The sequence below is a fragment of the Cyprinus carpio genome, chromosome A14 (genome assembly GCF_018340385.1).
Source record: "Cyprinus carpio isolate SPL01 chromosome A14, ASM1834038v1, whole genome shotgun sequence".
Lineage (NCBI taxonomy): Eukaryota > Metazoa > Chordata > Actinopteri > Cypriniformes > Cyprinidae > Cyprinus > Cyprinus carpio.
In genome coordinates, this window is record NC_056585.1 from 20362917 (window position 1) to 20380950 (window position 18034).

The following is an 18034-nucleotide window of genomic DNA, read 5'->3' on the forward strand; positions in this document are numbered from 1 at the left end:
TGTGAGTTTAAAGTGAAGACAGGGCCTCTTTCCAACAAATGTGCATGTGAGACAAAGTTAAATGAGAGGAGGAAAAAAAAATTGTGAAAAACAGGACTTGCACATATCCTCTCAACTCCAACTAGGATTCAAGCATCCTCTTTGAGGCGGAAGGATCTGCCAACTCAGTAGGGGTCTCGGAGCAGCAGGTGCCTCTCCAGCACTCGACAGAGTGGCGGTATTTTAAGACGCTCCCTGGAGGTTTCTGCGCCACTGCCATTTTAGGACAGTCCCTTTCTGTTGACTTGTAAAGATCAGAGTCTTTGTGACAGACAGCGGAGTGGACAGTTTTCAAGATAGCATGCTGATAAAGGTAGAGTAGTGAGAAAAGGAGATGGTGATGGATTGGTGTACTGCGAGAAGGAAAGAGAAGAAGCTGGAGAGAGAGAGAGAGAGATTGTAGAGGAATTCTGCTGGGATCATTAATAACAGGAGAAGCCTGTGTTCTCTGCCTAGACCTAGACACACAACAGAGATTCTTCACTTGATGTGATTACAAAACATTTTATTTTTCTCATATCCATACAAAGTACACTCTCACTAGAGTCCTTTTTTATTTATGCTGTTGTTGTTTTTTTCCTCTCTACAATGGAGCACAACAGCTATAGTATGCCAAAGATCAAAAACCAGACACGCAGCATTGTCAACACTTCTGTTAGTAATGAATGTGTATAGTGTAACTGCAGGGTGGATTCTAGAAGTTAAGGTGCCATTTTTTTTTGAAAGTTAATGAAAAGCGTTAAAGAAAAAAAGGCACAGACATTGAAATACCAGGGAAAGAAAAGCCACAATAAATTCAGGCCAGTCTGATTGCAGGCTGAAATTAAATTTGATTTATTCATTCAAGATGATCCACTCCACACTTATTTTTATAATGACATCCCACTGCTCTATATATGCCACACACACACACACACACACACACACACACACACACACACACACACACACACACACACACACACACACACACACGGCTACTTTGTTCAACCTTTGTTATAACTTAATTGATTAATTTAATATATTCTAGCCTACACACATTGCAATCATTTTATGACAGGAAGCAACAGTAACATTGCTTTAAATACCAGGGTGTATAAGGTAATTTAAAATACTGTTTGAAATTGCTTTATGATTGTTAGAAATATATTTCAGCTGCACAGATAGCTGTTAGTATTAGACTTGTTCTTCCTTCAAGTGGCATAACATCCAGCCTTTAACAACTTTTGAATATTATATAAGTTTTAACATATAATCCATCATTATTTACATTTAAATGAGATCCATCCTGGATTATTTTTCACATGCATACTGGGTTTTGTCCATGTTAAAGATAAAACAACACATTGTTTTCTCTTTTGACTGAAAACTGAAAAAAAAAGGCATTTTAGGATAAAAATGATGGCCATCTAGTAGGTACCTTTCAGCACATTTATTCACAGACTTGAGACTTGTTTTTTTTTTTTTTGTTGTTGTTGTGGAATGATACTGTGAACAGTTTAAATCTGTTATTCTTCTCGTTTAACCTTTTGAGTGAGTGGCAGCTCAGGCTCCTCAGGGTACATGCAGCAAATGCAGGGTTATATAAACAGTGTCATTATGACATTATGCACAATATATCATCCAGGAAGAATTTAACTCCTTCATGCTGTTAAAAAAGTTCATTGCCAGTTTCCAGCTTCTCTCTCTCTAAATATAAGCACTATATATGAGTACCACTGTACAGGCATCTGATATGTAAATGTGGTCAATCACATGTTCATGTTTTTGGGTTTCTGATGTCAAAAATCCAATTATTTTTAAATGAGCCCTTTTTGCAGCTTAGTTTTAGTAAGATCTTTTTGGCACGTGAAAGAAGTTTTCAGATCTGAAACTGACAGTATGTTTTCAAAATACAAAAAGTCTTTTATTTCAAAAGATCAAGGAAGATTTGTTATGACCCCTTTAAGCTAAAAATAAGCATATTCTTTTTTATGTTTCATCCACTTAGTCTAAATATAGGCCAAACAAATTTCATGAACTGATTGATTTCGATTTAACTACTCAACTATTAAATTATGATTTAACTATTTTATGGGGAACGTCTTTTCTATATCCACTACTTGATCATTTAATTATATGTGTTTGCATAAAATTGCTTGTATACATAATAGAAATGTTGGCTTTCACATGGTAACTTCTGTTTTGGTTAATGAAGTCTATTTCCAATGCTTCTGCATTCATATTCCGCCTCTGCAGGACCCAGTCTACCGGGACCCTTCCCTTCAGCCTTTTGAAGTGAAAATGCTGATTGTAGTGTTTAGAAATCTGCATATGGGTGTGGAAAATCTATGATGCAGTACATTACTATTTAGTCTGTGAGTTGGTTATGAACAAAGGCTGAATTTTGTCTTTTTATAAAGACTTGTTTGGCACTTTTAATCCTTAATTCAAGAATACTGTCTTATAATTAAACAATAACTGACTGTGTGCACTATTACATTAAAACATTTTTGTATCATTATAATAAAAACAAATGTGTGTATAGAAATGCTTTTGGGACCTAAATGATGTGTGTATAGATCTGAAGAGGGTAAGACTAACTTGAGGTATTTATTTATGTTTGATATTATACTCATGTCATGTATACATAAATTCATTCTGTCAGGTGGATGCTGGGTAGGCAGCCCTCAGCTTGAGTAGTACACTTCAAGATATCTGAAGTGACAGCAAGGTGCATTATATAAAGTCTTGTCTGGGTAGGTTTTACCACAATATATGCTTAGAAATAAGTAGTGATAACTGATGGGAACTGGTGGGAATGGAAAATACACATAGAGTATACAAATAGAAACTACATAGAGTATGATTCTTGACACAAATGTAAATGATTAAGTTCAGTTGCATAAGTGTAATTTTAATATTTACACAGAACACAGAGATTTATTTCATACACAGTGTCCCTAATCCCTATTTAGTGCACTATATCAGGTGTCAGATCAATGTATAAAAATAAAATAAAAAGAATTTACTTGCTTATTTTCTTTCACTCCTTCCGCATATAGTCATTGACTACATAGAATTTCATTATAGAACAATGAAAACAGTAAGTGAATGAATGAGCAAATTCAGACACAGCATATGACTGTGTAAAAACGCGTACCTGTTCTCCAAGCCCACGTTGCCACCCAGAACCCAGTTTTCTTGCAGCTGCACACATTCAGATGCACTCTGAAGCTCTGTTGGCTGATTGGCCAGTGACTGGTTGAGGGAGGTGACTGACGGATGCTGCTTGTGTTGATGTGGAGCAGGTGGCAGAGGAGGCGGTCCTGCTTGGCTGGGAAGCTGGTCTATTGGAAGAGTAGAGGGAGAGGTATTAGTGGAGCTTGTTACAGACTTCTGCTTTACACAAAGCACAGGAGGATTGTGCACCTGTTCCAGATTGGATTGTGTTAAATGGGATTCTTTACAGGATGATTTGGGCCTATGAACACCTTCAAATCTTCACTTCACTCCATCCAGCTTCATTTAAGAGAGACAGAAGAAACATTACATTATGACCGTTGACTGCACAGTTTGCTGCAATGTGTAACAACAATAAAACAAATCAATACTAAGCATACTACTAAATGTAGTATTATTGAGTACTACAGGCAATGTTACTAGTCTGCTAATTTGTGAGAAATAACAGAAAAAATATGGGGAAAGGGGAGAAAATTATATTAAAAAAAAAAAAAAATAATAAAATATATATATATATGTTTAGTATTATTAACAAAGAATTATTATTAGTAATAGGTGTAGTAAAAAGAGAGCAAACAGAAATTGACAGGAAAGGTGAACATGACTCTAAGAATGAATCGAAGCAGTGTGTAATTATACAACCTACAAAGACTTGAAATTGAGTAGCAATAGTGACATGGTGCTCACAGACTTTTACGAGTGAGCAAACATAAGTCTCCGCAGGCCGTTGCTGGGGAGCAGATGTTTTATAATGGCCTCTTAAACTGAACGCTTCACGTTTGATTACAGCCAGAGAGAGAGACTCTCGTTTAACTAATGACCGGAACCTCCATTAGGACAGCAGGAAAAAAACAGAGTTTCTCATTTCACTCCAAGCTGGGTAATTGCCCCCCAAAATGACACTGTATGATTATCTCACTGTCCCATCCTGCCGCCGTGCTGACAGGTCTGTTTCCATCTGACTACGGGTGTCCAAACATATGCTGTCACATACTAGACTGTGACAGGGATGTACTGCAGGCAAGCCTCAAAAATTCAATATTTGTCTTTATTCTCATGCGAAGTAATAAAATGTAAGTGGAATAATTTGTTATGAGCTTTTACTTTTGTCTGTTTTTTTTTTCTCTTCTTTTAAGTTCAATCATTTAAATGTCAAAATGGTTCTGACAGTGATCCAAACATACTTTATAACCTATTATTAACATTTCAAATGCACCAGTCACAAAATGACAAGCCAGATTTTTTTTCACATAGCATTTTATGTATCATACTGTTTGTTATAATATACCATGGCTTCAAAAATATTAGGACACTTAAGCCACCTTTAAAATGCATAATTTATTAGCATAGATAAACTTAGCATAGAAATAACATATATTAACATATATTAAATAGCATCACACTAAGTATGGACATCAGATAGCACCTGATCATGATACAATTATTTTTTTATTAAAAGATGCACTGTGATCAGATGGAAGGACATTCTGAGCACATTCAGTGAGGTGTGAACACTAATGTGTTTTCATTATCAACTATGTAAGTGATTTGTAATACAGACTTTACATTACAAATAATCATTATGCATCACTTTTACAAATAATCATTATGCATCACTTTTACAGACTTGACTGTAAATTTTCCATCGTGCTCTGCTAAATCCATAAATAAAATATTGTAACTCTTGGCATTTTTAATGTGACATTTATATCACAAGAGCTTCTGTAAAAAGAGCTTATTTAGTCTTACCAAGTGTTCTGTACTTGGGGACAAAATGTGCAGGTTCTTCTTTTATTCTCTCTCGTTTTTCTCCCCAGGTCCTCACTCACGTGTCTCTCTCAGGCTGTTTCTATGGGGCCTTTATTTTCTTCCTTTTTCTTTGCTTCTAATCCTTATTAGCATCCTTTACTGTGGGAATGTTTATAAAGTAGGGGAACGCAGTAGACCAGTCATATTATTTTTATCTGTCAAAATGAGGCAAAGCATTTGGAATTATCCCTCAATGTTTTTAAAATTCAGTAAATGATGGAAAATTTTCGATTAACACAACGTCAGTAGCAATATAAGTGGCGTTTTCCATTGCAAAGTGTAAATGCTGGAATGCAAACTGTAAATGCAACTCAGCCATAGACTATCAAAATACTATCCGGATACAAAACTAAAGTTAATGGCAAGGGAATAACTGCCATGACCAGAAAGTGTCCTTTTTTTTCTTCCTTTTTCTTTCTTCAATGAATGGGGGGTGCATTAATTAGAAAATTTTGTTTATTATTATTATTATTATTATTATTATTATTATTTTTATTTTTTTTACAAGCAGGAAGCAATATGCTTAAGCAAAATGCACCATGCCATTTATCTACAGACAGCAATTAGGCAATATATTTTGTCAAATGTCAACATTTATAGGAATATTAATTTAAACAGTTCTGTCAGCGTCAAAGATGTAAAAATGCTTCACAGCAACACGCTGTGAGATTTCAACATCACACACATCAAGGATGTGTTCAAAAACAAGATATTTCCAGTACTAAAACTACTCAATTGAATATGCATTAGAATCGCTAATTTGACTAATTTAACATTATTTTAAGTTTTGTTCAGGTCAAGTAACACAAATACCTAATAACTAAACATTTACGAGAAGACGTCTCAGTACGGTTACTGCAGGATAAACTGTTATTGCTGTTATTATTGCAAACATACATCTCTGGTGAGCTAAATGGGCCTGTCACAGACTAGCGCTGTGATAAGTGACTCTGAAGTCAGAGAGTGAGACTGAGAATGTGCATGTGTGCACAAACTACTGTAACAAAACACATGCTGGTACTCATGTCACATTAATTATACTTAGATTTGAATTTGCATCTATGTTTGTTGTTTAATTCGCTGCAGTTTATTATTGCGACAAGGCCATGTTTTAAATCATACACATTTAATTTTTAATTTTTAAAATCTGAATTTATCCTTGGACAGTGTGCTTGCAACATTAAACACTGACTTAAAGCATGATCATTCAATCTCGGTTAACAATAACCCTTAAGAAAAAAACAAAAACAAAAGTTCCCACACAAGTGGTCATATATCCCACATAGCACCAGTCATGTCAATAACTATGAAACACCAACTAATTCTAAACAGACAGAGGCTGAAGTGAGGAAAGAACAGGAATCATTATGACAGGTGTCTTGCCAGATTCATAACAGGGTTAAAATAGGCCTCTATGACAGGTGCATTAGACAAAGTGTTGGAGAGGAAACACAGTACACCCTCCACTCTGTGTGTCTGACACAAAGAGGTCACCCGGTGCAAAGACGGCGATGTAATGCCATGCCTCGACACGGTGAACACCATTACACTTTCATGTTGTTTGCATTCGCAAATACATCAAATGGCCTGAGACAGTGGTTGGAAATGAAACAGCCAGCAATCTTAAGAGACAGTGAACTTCTGCAGCGGCACAATTTGCCTTAAATGTGCCCTTAAGGTAACTTGTGCCTTTTTGAATGCGACTTAATGGAAAATTGTAACGAATTATTTCCTTCAATCTAGATAAGGAGGCGCCGCTCTGATTCAATCTGAGTGCCGTTAGACTCCACATACTAACAAATGATTACACACAGCATGAGCAGAATGTTAAGGCATTCAGCAGGCTTTTTATCCAGATCTGAGGCAATCAGCTTCCTTTAATCAAACTCCCTGAGCAATAAAATACAATTCTCTCTCTCTTGATTGGACGTACACATGATGTACACAGATTTCTCTTGAATGTGCATTTCTGTCCTGTCTGTGTAATTTTATGTTTACCGTTACATTGACTTCCCCTGGCACATCCTGCAAAAAGATGACACGGCTAAGGAAGGAAATTCCTTTATGTTTTTCCATAAAGTTTTCATTTGCAATCGGGAAAAGACAGATACAGTTGGCACAAAATTTCTTAATGTCAAGTCGTTCTATGATTTAGTGGGCTGTTTTAATTAATATTGGATGGAGCGACTAAAATGACATCCCATTTTACTGTTAATGCTACTGTTAATATCTGTATGAAACACTGCTGAGGGGTAAAAGGAAAATCTACATTTTCCTTTTTTCATGACGAGGCGCTAAGAAGAGCATAAGCATGAAAATATTCTATGAACCTGCACTGACAGAAATGTATGCTGACATATAAATATATAGTATTACTATTCTGCCTTTTTGAAAGTTATATGAGCCAAATGTAAAATCAATAAACAGATATTTTTTCTTTAGTTTGGACAAATAAAACTGATCAAACAACCGGTTTTCTGGCCACATATCAAACTATGTTTTCCAGTAATAGTAAGACAAATAAATAATTTATGTAGGCTATTGTTTTCTTTCAATAGAGAATAAAAACAATAAGTATTTTCTAGTCTTTTATGCTCTTAAAATAATCTCAAAACCCTTTGAGTAAATGGCTGTTCTCAAATCAACATCTATCATTTATCAAAAAGAAATAAAAAATACATCCCCCTGCCCATGACAAGAGTATATAACATGAACTGTCATATTTGATAAATGAGACTAAATAGTACCAGAAAAGGGGGTTTGGTATTGCATTTCTGTAAATAATGAAAAGGAAATTGCATTTATGCATTCTGTGGTAAACAGAGCAGCCTTTGAGACACCATGAGCATGTTACGGTAACAGATGAACGTGAAATAGACATAATAGTCTGTGCATGCCTGAAAGGAGCTATTAAAATATTATTCAATCTCAAACACAAATAGTTGAAAAACAGAACATAAAATATCTTTGAAACACAAACCCTGAACCTTTTCTTTTAATAGTAAGAACACAGCACATTTGAAGGCAATGAAAATGATGCATTAACAGTGGATACACAGTATTTGAGCATGTAATTTTTTGCTGAATATCTTTGTTGTCTTGAAGAGCTTTTGCACATACTCCCGCTCCCGCTTCTAAGACAGATTATAACACCATTCTTGATCATCCTGTGCCGAGCACTACCCTATATTTAGACACCCCACCTTAGCTCTCCTTCCATTGACTTTGCCAGTCGGTATCACATCCAATCACTTGAGAGAAAATGTCACAGTTGGAATAACCCTCCGGTGCATGGAATAACCCAGCAGTTACCAGTGGACTATAATTGTATTTTACTTCAAGTTCAGTATTCATGAGCCACTGCCACATCCTCCAAAACAGCCCAAAATATTATGTGAAATATGAAAGAATCTCTTAAGCCTCTTATTTACAAAATCAGACTTAATAGAAGCTTTCCAATCAAACAAGAAAGATAACCACAGGAAGGTGTTTGATTTAGTTATTCATTTTCAGCATGAAACATTACCTTTGTGCCTTATTTACCACCCCCCCCCCCCAAAGGGTGCATATTAATACCTAAAAGCTACATATTACCTAAAGTGCACATATTAGTAACTAAATGGTACACCTTTTAAAAGGGCACTGCCCCAGAACCAGCATTGTGCATTTTTTTTCTAAGAGTGCATCATTTAGGCAAGAGGCCTGTGTAAACTGAATTATCAAATAGGTTGTGATAAAAGAAAATTTAAAAAAGAATATCGCAAACCAACAGTTGTCCTTGCCTTCCAGGCATTTAGTCTGAGCTCACTTTATAGGAAGTATTGAATAGAGCCCGACCGATATATCGTTTAGCCGATATTATCATATGAGTCTGTCGCCGATATATCTGTATCGGCAAATATGCTGCCGATATGAATTTTTTTTTTACACAACATATAACACAGATTAAATGCTTCTGAATGGTGTATTTACTTAATTTTGTCCAGCAGAGCGCGCTCCATTGTTTGCTAGTGGAGACCCAGGTCAATGTAGTGTAGAGATGCGCAGATGAGCTTAAATTTCACCCGAGTCCGCTGCTTCAAATTATCCACCCGCCCGCCACCTATGTTTGATCGTCACATTAAAATGATTCTAATTCTTAGTTTTGCATGATGATATGATAAATGGATGGTTCATTTTTAACAGCAGAGTGAAAAAATACAATAGAATTCTAATGTATTTTGTTGTGCCGCGCCGCTCGCGTCCGGTGTAGAATAGAACCCATTATAATCAGATATGTTGTCTACACTGGATGCAGTAAACTGATGTCTCATTCTATTTATGGCGTGCTGACGCAAAGTTCAAATGATTTTCAACGGTCGATTTGTCGCGTCCTGTTGAGTTGCAGACACGGTGTCAGCATAGTTCATCAGTACAGTCAGTACAGTAGCAGATTGAAAAGTTAGTATCTTTCTGCAGTCCAATAGATGGCAGTACAATGGTTGCTTGAGTCTGTGTCTGAATGATGATTTAACACTGTGTTGTCACCTAGTTGGAGAGACTCAATGCTAAGTAAATAAACAACAATGTCCCCGTATTTTATTCTCACAATGAGCTTATCATATTTGTTTGCTACATTAGTAGCGATGCAGAAAACATAGACGGAATCACGGAATCCAGTAACAAAAACGGAATTTACTGTATAAAACAGAAATTTATAGAATTTGTCTTATATTTGATGAATAAATAAAAAAATGGTCAGTACTCAATACACATATATACATATATATAGACTGTGTCTGTGAATATTAAACTGCAAAAAGACAATTTAAATATGAATGTTCTACATGTTCATTTGATTACCAGAAAATACACAACACAGAGTTTGTGTAAAAATATTATAAATTATGATTTATTCATTTTATATATATTTACATTTGGAAAAACTGTGCTTCCTGCAAAAACCTGCCCCTGTTGGTTTGGCAGTAGTTTGCTTGCCCTACACAGTTACCTTGTTTAATTTCTTAATTCAAGTTATATTTATTTTGTTCTATTTGTGTTATTTAAGTTATTTATAATAAGTGAAGTGAAATTTACTGTTAAGTGCACTGATGTCATGTTTTGAATAATAAAGTTAAATACCCTGCCTCCACTATATAGACCTGTTTGATCACCACATTTGAGTTATCATTGCAAAAAATGTATTTATGTATATATATTCTGTTTATATAGGCTATATACAGTACCAGTCAAAAGTTTGGACACACAAATGGGAAGTGTGTCCAAATTTTTAACTATACTGTACTATAATACAGCCTACACATAAAGAATATCAGCCGATATATCGATATCTATCTTTTTTTACTCCCTAATATCGGTATCGGCATCTGCCCCCAAAAAACCCATAGCGGTAGGGCTCTAGTATTGAAACGATGTACTGTAGTAGTGGGGCAGGACACCCCATGATGAGAGTAAGAGTTGTGGAGGAGTTGGCAGTATAAGACTATAAATTTAGCATAATAGTGAAACTTGTCTACCTGGCATGACAGGCTATTCAGAAGGCATTCAGAGTCCAGCGTAAAGCAAAGCACAAGCATTTAATCAAAGTCACAGCACTGTAGAGCTGAAAGTGTTCCCTGGGACTAAAACCTAACAGAGAAAGATTTCAGTCCCTCTTGGTGTTTTTACTTCAGTCTGATTTGTAATTGTAATATCTGAATATGCTCAGTAGATAGAATCCTCTCAGATTTGAATGGTGGTTATTTGTCAGTGACATGGTAATGTAACTTTCTCAGAATTTTCTGTCAGACAGGAATTTTAGACTAAAAGGAGAGACATTTCCTGTGACATGATCACCTTCAAGCCATTCTATCTGAAACTGACATCAGCTATCTGTTTCCAATGTAAAGCTTCGCCAAGACCCCAGTTAAGACAAATCATACCTATACCACATCTGTCACGATGCTGCTGAGAGCCAGTGTTCAGCTTTTGTCATTCATCGATTTTTTTATTCTCTTCCTTGAAGGGAACAATCACCAGTGAAATCATTCACCATATGTAATGAAATTTTATAGTTAAATAATCTAAAAGTAATTATTTATTCTATCTGAATGCATAGCAACTGCACTATATTGCATCTATCACTGAGAAAATATCATTATCCTCATTCCCAAAAACACTACCAAAAAATATCCAAACACTTTTGTAGATGGCAAAAAAAAAAAAAAAAAAAGTGAGCTGATTTCGATGTGCAGTTCCTTAGAACAACATCTGTTCAGTAATCCTGCCTTTTTTCTGCCACGTTGTTTAACAACACTAATAAATATTTACATAATTACATAATAATTATTTGGAAATAAACTGCAACGTTTTATTCTCTACAACTCTTTAACCATTTAGATTTATTTATTTATTTTTATTAAGATTTAATTATTTAATGAATAAAATCTCCTTAAATTCACACTGGTCTTACAGAAAACACTGAAACAAAAAGCACCATACTGTATATAAGGACTGCATAATAAAATCAACTTTTACAATTATGGATCCCATTGCAGTTAACCATAACATGTTTTTGCAATGGTTGAACACTGTAACCAATCACTGACATGTCCCTTGTGCACTGCCATGTACTTTTACTTATTTTTCCCCCTTGGCTGGTATGCTTTTTAATTTGCACTGCCTTACCAAGGCAACCTGCTGTCAATCATGTTACTATATGATCTTAAAGGGGTCATATGATGCTGCTAAAAAGAACATTATTTTGTGCATTTGGTGTAATGCAACGTGTTTATGCGGTTTAAGGTTAAAAAAAAACACATTATTTTCCATATAATGTACTTTATTGTTTCTCCTCTATGCCCCGCCTTTCTGAAACGTGTCGATTTTTACAAAGCTCATTGTTCTGAAAAAGCGAGGTGTGCTCTGATTGGCCAGCTATCCAGTACATTGTGATTGACCGAATGGCTCAAGCATGTGACAGAAATGTTACGCCCCTTAACATACTATGCCATCTCCCAGGCCAGTAGCAGCACGAGACTCAGTCCAGCTGCTCTGCTCGTGCACATCCCATCATCGGTTCTCTTCTAGTAGTTCAGTCAATGTACTGTTAGGAGTAACTGAATAACTCTGGATATTGGTTTATTTTTGTGTCAGAGGGAGTGTAAGGCACATTTATAAATCAAATAACTTATGTGATTTGTGGATTAGTGAGTACTGGAGACATGAACCATTTTAAACGATTCAGTTCGATTTGGTGAACTGGTTTGAAACAGAATGATTCATTCCTGATCCAAACATCACTAGACGAGATAAAACCAATAAAACCCATTACAAATGAGGCATTTGTTGCATCCAGTGAGGACATAATTACTGATTTTAATGACTTATACTGTCTTTTTATACAATGCGTTGCCTATCGTGCTGCGTAAACAAAAAACCATGTCTGCATTTTTAATTGGAGAAACAGCAAACAATAAGCCTACTTTACTGCTCAAAACTCTCGTTTGAATCACCATTAGCAAATTATTTAAATGTAAAAAATGTACTTACAGGCTGTGAGACAGATGTGCCAGACTGTCCTTGCAAAGTTTGAACTGCCCAACTTTATAGCAACAGCCTTTGTGCCACAGACGCATTGCAGGCTACTGGTTCAGGAAACAGTCCTCATCCTCCATAAAATGCACAGCACACATCCAAATATTTGGGTTGGACTGTTCTGGAACAGTGTTGAAATACAACTTAACCACTGATTTCTAGTCGTGTCTTCTTTTGGAAGGCCAAACAAAGTAGTTTTGCTTTCACAATGAAACACACAGCGACTCCACGACATGGCAGTGGCGGCAACAGAGAGCATAAAATTTACACCTTTTCTGAAATTGCATCATATGACTCCTTTAATTCACTGTACTTTCACATTTGATTGAATAATGTTTGAGGAAAGATTGACATTCAAAAAGCCAGTTCATGATTTTGGTTTCCAGGCAACTGTTGTCAATAACTGTATCTTTTCACCATTGTAATGGTTAAAAAAATGCAAATCTATTTAAACACTTCACCACTGTTCACTGTGAGTTCCTCAGCATTTGATAATGGATCAGTCATTCTTTACAGTTTTGCATGATATTAAAACTTTGCCCAATCAATAACTGTGCAGACCATAACTCTAGTACTTACAATAAACACAATTTTTTTTTTCCCACCTATAGACATTTTTATTATAGTCTTAAAATAATTTGTGTTGTTTCTTCTCACCAAGTAGCAAAGTTTTACAAAACTGTATAAAAGAAACATGAATGTCAGCAAAAACAAGCTGTTCAGACATGGTCTGCTATTCAGCTGGGGAAAGGTCATGCATTTGCACGTTACCTTTGATTTTTTCATCAGCACGATGCTTCAAAAACAGCTGTGGTAAAATGTGCTTGGATCAACCAATTTAAATGCTAAACTTCTCCGGGGGAGATTGAGGCTTCTTCTTAAATACATACTGAAAACAAATCACTTGGCCCACTTTGAAGAGCGGAGTGGGAAATTGAATGACCCTAATGTTAAGGTGTATTGTGTCTGGTCTGGAGTAATGGAGATTCTGCTGTCTGTCTGGCCTTAAGAAACAGTTTCATTCTTAAACATTGATAGTCCATTTTGTTTGACTGACTCTGAGTCTTTAAAGTGAGTTAGTATTGACAGAGCTTTTTGCACTCCAATGAACCTAATTCATTACCCTCGTTGCTTTATAAGTAGTGTTGGGTATCATTTTAATTTTATCAATTCTGATTCCGATTCCGCTTAATGATTCATACCTTCAATTCCAATAAGGTTATAAAATGAAGTCAAACATTTAGATGTCAAATACATTTATTCTGTGGCTTTCTAAGAAGCATTCTGTTGCATCTGAATAACATCAGCAAAAAGCAGTAGCCTACAGAACACTTAGACCTACAAGAGGAACTTCTGCCTATCGTTTTAACAAAAATACAAGAGCAAAATCAACTACGCTAATATAAATTTCACACATTGTTAAATTTTTAAAGACAAGTACACAGTCAGTGATAAAATAGGAACAAACAAATCAATTAGCAATAGCATAAATAAATACAACTGAACAAATTTTAGGTGCAGAAATTGAAATCAAAATTCTTTTCATAAATAAAATATTGATTAATCCTCATTAAAGTTACAAAAGATATTTAATAAAGATCTGTTATTTTCTAAAATCCATATTAGCAATATATTTTGGGATATTTTATGTATTTATTTATATATAGACATTAAATTATCTTAAATGGGGAAACGGCAGCTAAATGTGGCCACGAAACCCAGCTTCATCATACCTCAAAAGATCATCTGATCCTTTTTTAATGTAAAACATACCCTACATTCTCAACGATCACTTGTAATCTAAGCCTGTGCTCCATATTCTCGCACATCACAACTTCACAGACTACCTGATAGCGTTCAGATGGCCTGTACAACCCTACTTTCAGTCAGGCTGGTTTCACGCCTCGGGGTAGAAACTCAAACCTTAAGCTCTTCTCGCATGTCGGAGGAATGCACATAGGTAATCTTGGCCTGACAGACTGTGCTGTTGTGTACTACTCCGCTGCCTTCTGAATGATGAATCCAGTGCTTCTTCTAGTCATCCTCCAGCAGAGCAGTCTGGAAATAGCTCCACATCTAAAAAACCTCAGTGCTGAGCTAGCCTTTAACCCTCTCTCTAATCCCAGAAAACACACAAGCACTGCACCGCACTCGAACAAGCATGCAGATTTCCGCTCAATCACATCACCCATCAGGTTATTTGTAGAAGGGGTTTTAGGTGTTCTTATCATCCTTAAATAAAGGGAAAAAAACAGGATCAAAGTTGGGTAGCAGACTTTGTTTGAACGCCGTTGTGCAAAGCAAGCAGGCATAGTAATGACCAATGGCAGCTCTGAGCACTGAATGATGGATGACAGTAAAAGGAGGAAGCAGGACAGAGGAGGAGACTGAGATTTTGAAAGCAAGGCCTAATTATTCAAACTACTTCACCCTATTGCAGGAATTCTTTGGTGAGAGCTCACAGACACACCAAAGTGTGCAGACAAATTCAGAACAGAAATATCGGGATGAGTGTCCCTTCATTAGAAGATCAAAGAGGCTCTTTTTCCCCAACTATAGCTGGAATTAATTCAAAGGAAATGGGTCAGGGTGAGCGAACATTCAGTAGCTGCAGAGGCTGACACATCCCAGATAAGCCTGATCGTGTTGAGTGGCTAATCATTCAAAGTATCACAATCAAAACACTTCAATTATACATACAGAGTTATTTAACAGATTAAGAAAATTCCACTGTTAGAGCAATAAAGAGATTTCATTCATTTTTTTGTCAGCTCAGGTGTTGGTTATGAAAAAGCCCCTGACTGAAAGACAGACAAAGAATAAATCATTATTGGAACATCATTTCCAAAAGAGTTTAGCTTGCTTGAATAGCCAGACAAAACATTTGATTTGCATTGATGTATACAGTAAATGCATGCTCTAAAAGTAAAGTAAAAGTAATTTAAGTGAATCAAACAAAATTGTGAATCTCTCTGTCCTCCAATTAGGTAATCCTTCTCTGAACCAGTAGATGTTTGCTTTCAATGTAATTCTTTCTTGAAGGAGATTAATACTTTTATTTAGCTAAGATGCACTAAATTGTTCAAAAGTGACGGTAAAGACATTTTAAAATTGCAACGGTTTTCTATTTCAAATAATCACTGTTTGCCACCACAAGAATAAATTTTGCTTTAAAATATATTCATATATTAAAATATTAAAATATTTTTATCAAAGAAACATAGCCTTGGTGAGCATAAGAATCTTCAAAAACATTACAGAAAATCTTAGATCCCAAACTTTTTAACAAGTAATGTTTTGCCACAAAGAGCCACATGGGTAAATTCACTTCAAATACATTTTAAAAGTTTATTTGCACTTATTGTTTGCATTATTTTAGAACTCAATTCAATTATGTGTCAAAAAAGATGCTGAAAATATTCAGTATACTCAATATTTACAGTATACCAACTTCATCTAGTGAATAGAGCTAAAATCAATAATAAATTAATTTACACATTAAGGAGGCATTTTTAGGCTCAAAATACAATTTAAATAGCCAAGCAGTGCTATTTAAGTGCATTTTGTGCCTGGTTAAGATGGATAGCAGGTGGTTCGCAAATATGGTGAATATAAGACACTAAAATATTCAATGAATTCGCCCCTTTGTTTCCACTCAGTCTACCAACAAATGATTTGTCTCTCCACATTAAACTGGTATGAGAAGGTATTCACATACACAATTCACTTTTTAAAATCCAAGTTAACATTTTCCAAACTACACTACAAAGCTGTATAATGGCTTTTTAGTTATTACTTGGCAGCCTCATTCATACTTCAGCATGCTTCAAACTCATTTGTGTTGTTGTAGTGAAAACACCATAAACAACATTATAGGCTTTTAGTATGAGGACTTCTGTCTCTCTCTGCATTAATGTGCCATATATTCTGGTGCAACTGGAGCATTGTCTGGAAAACACACACAAAAAAAAAAAATCAGTGGGATGCAAAAAAAAAAAAAAAAAAAAAAAAAAGGAAGACATGCCCAAACCTCCCCATCACATCTTGTCCTCTCCCTACTGTTCCTAGAAATAAAAGTGCAAAACATCATATAATAAATGAGCTGAGATATTACAGGTCCACAATAGAAATGCCTACTTAAAGAAATCATGCAAATTACAATGCTTTAACATGCAATAAATTAATGAACACAATTGTGCAAACAGGTGCATACTGTACATATATGTAGTCATCATTCCCTACAAAAAAACAATGCTGCACACCTCACCTTGTGCACTGAGTCATAAATCAAATAATAGCCCTGTGCAGGCAACAGAACATTATAACACTTGGAGCAAGACGATTATGTTACCTTTGTGTTAGTGCTCAAGAATAGAGACCTCTGTCATCTGTAAATATATGTGGATTTGCGTGCACGTGACCCCGCTCGACTCAGCTGTGTATTCCAGCTTGATGTATCTGTTCTGCTTACTCTGGCCAGCTCTCTGTACACACCGATTACTCTCTGTCCCGGCTGCTAGTGCTCTACTAAACACTTCAATCCATCATTGCCACACCTGCCCTGATGCAGGCCACTTGTTAAATCATAGTCTTCCATACCTAGACCTACAGGACAGGGCAGGGCAGGGCAGTGACAAACTACAGCAGTGCAGTGCTGCATTTACCAGTTCCTAGCGTGGAACTGATCCTGCTATACCATTTATGCCATGCTATACAAGTGACATCAAGCACTAAATCTGACATTAATAGGGTGAATTCAGGTGAAGTGGGACACTTCTGGCCATTGAGATGACTGGGAGAAAATATCCAAATTGTGGCATAAACAGCTCCATTGATTATAATGGAAGCGGATTAGTTTTGACACACTGTACAGTACTGCCCAAAGTGTGAAAGCAGGTTGTTTATGGTTGCCAAGTAATGTCACTGCATAGAATTCAACTTATGTATGGGTCAAGGTGTTCATATATTTTACAAGGGCTGTAAATGAGGCTTATTCAATCTTTCTTACGTATAATTGTGTTTAGCCTTTTGATTTGAACTCCAGTGTTATATAATGTGAAGCAGCTGGTGCTGGAGTTTTGATATGTTTGTTAGAATGATCTAATATTTTGTTTGTGTCCATCAGGTTACAAATAAAGAAGAAAATAATCAAATGAAGTGGGGTCAAGGTGGCTTTTTCTTTTAAAAATTAAGTATTAATAGAAATTAACACTTTAAATTGGTGAAAAGTGACAGCTGTCATAACTGCTCTGTTGTAGAACACACACAAATATCATGATGAAGGAAGAAGGCAGTCTTTTAATAAATCCAAAGGTACATGTAGATCCAACACATAAAGAGTGGTTACAACACATTACTCTGACAAGACCCAACAGCAATGAACAGAAAC

At 35.8% G+C, this 18034-nt stretch overlaps 1 protein-coding gene across 3 annotated transcripts in view; it reads right to left on the minus strand.

Moving 5' to 3' along the window:
- Positions 1-18034, minus strand: part of LOC109084564 (teneurin-3-like) — a 109846-nt gene that overhangs the window by 48621 nt on the left and 43191 nt on the right. For all 3 annotated transcript variants that reach the window (XM_042770178.1, XM_042770177.1, XM_042770176.1), the window contains exon 4: positions 3182-3368. In XM_042770178.1, coding sequence (XP_042626112.1) covers positions 3182-3368 — 187 coding nt within the window. The remainder of the gene's footprint in view (positions 1-3181; positions 3369-18034) is intronic.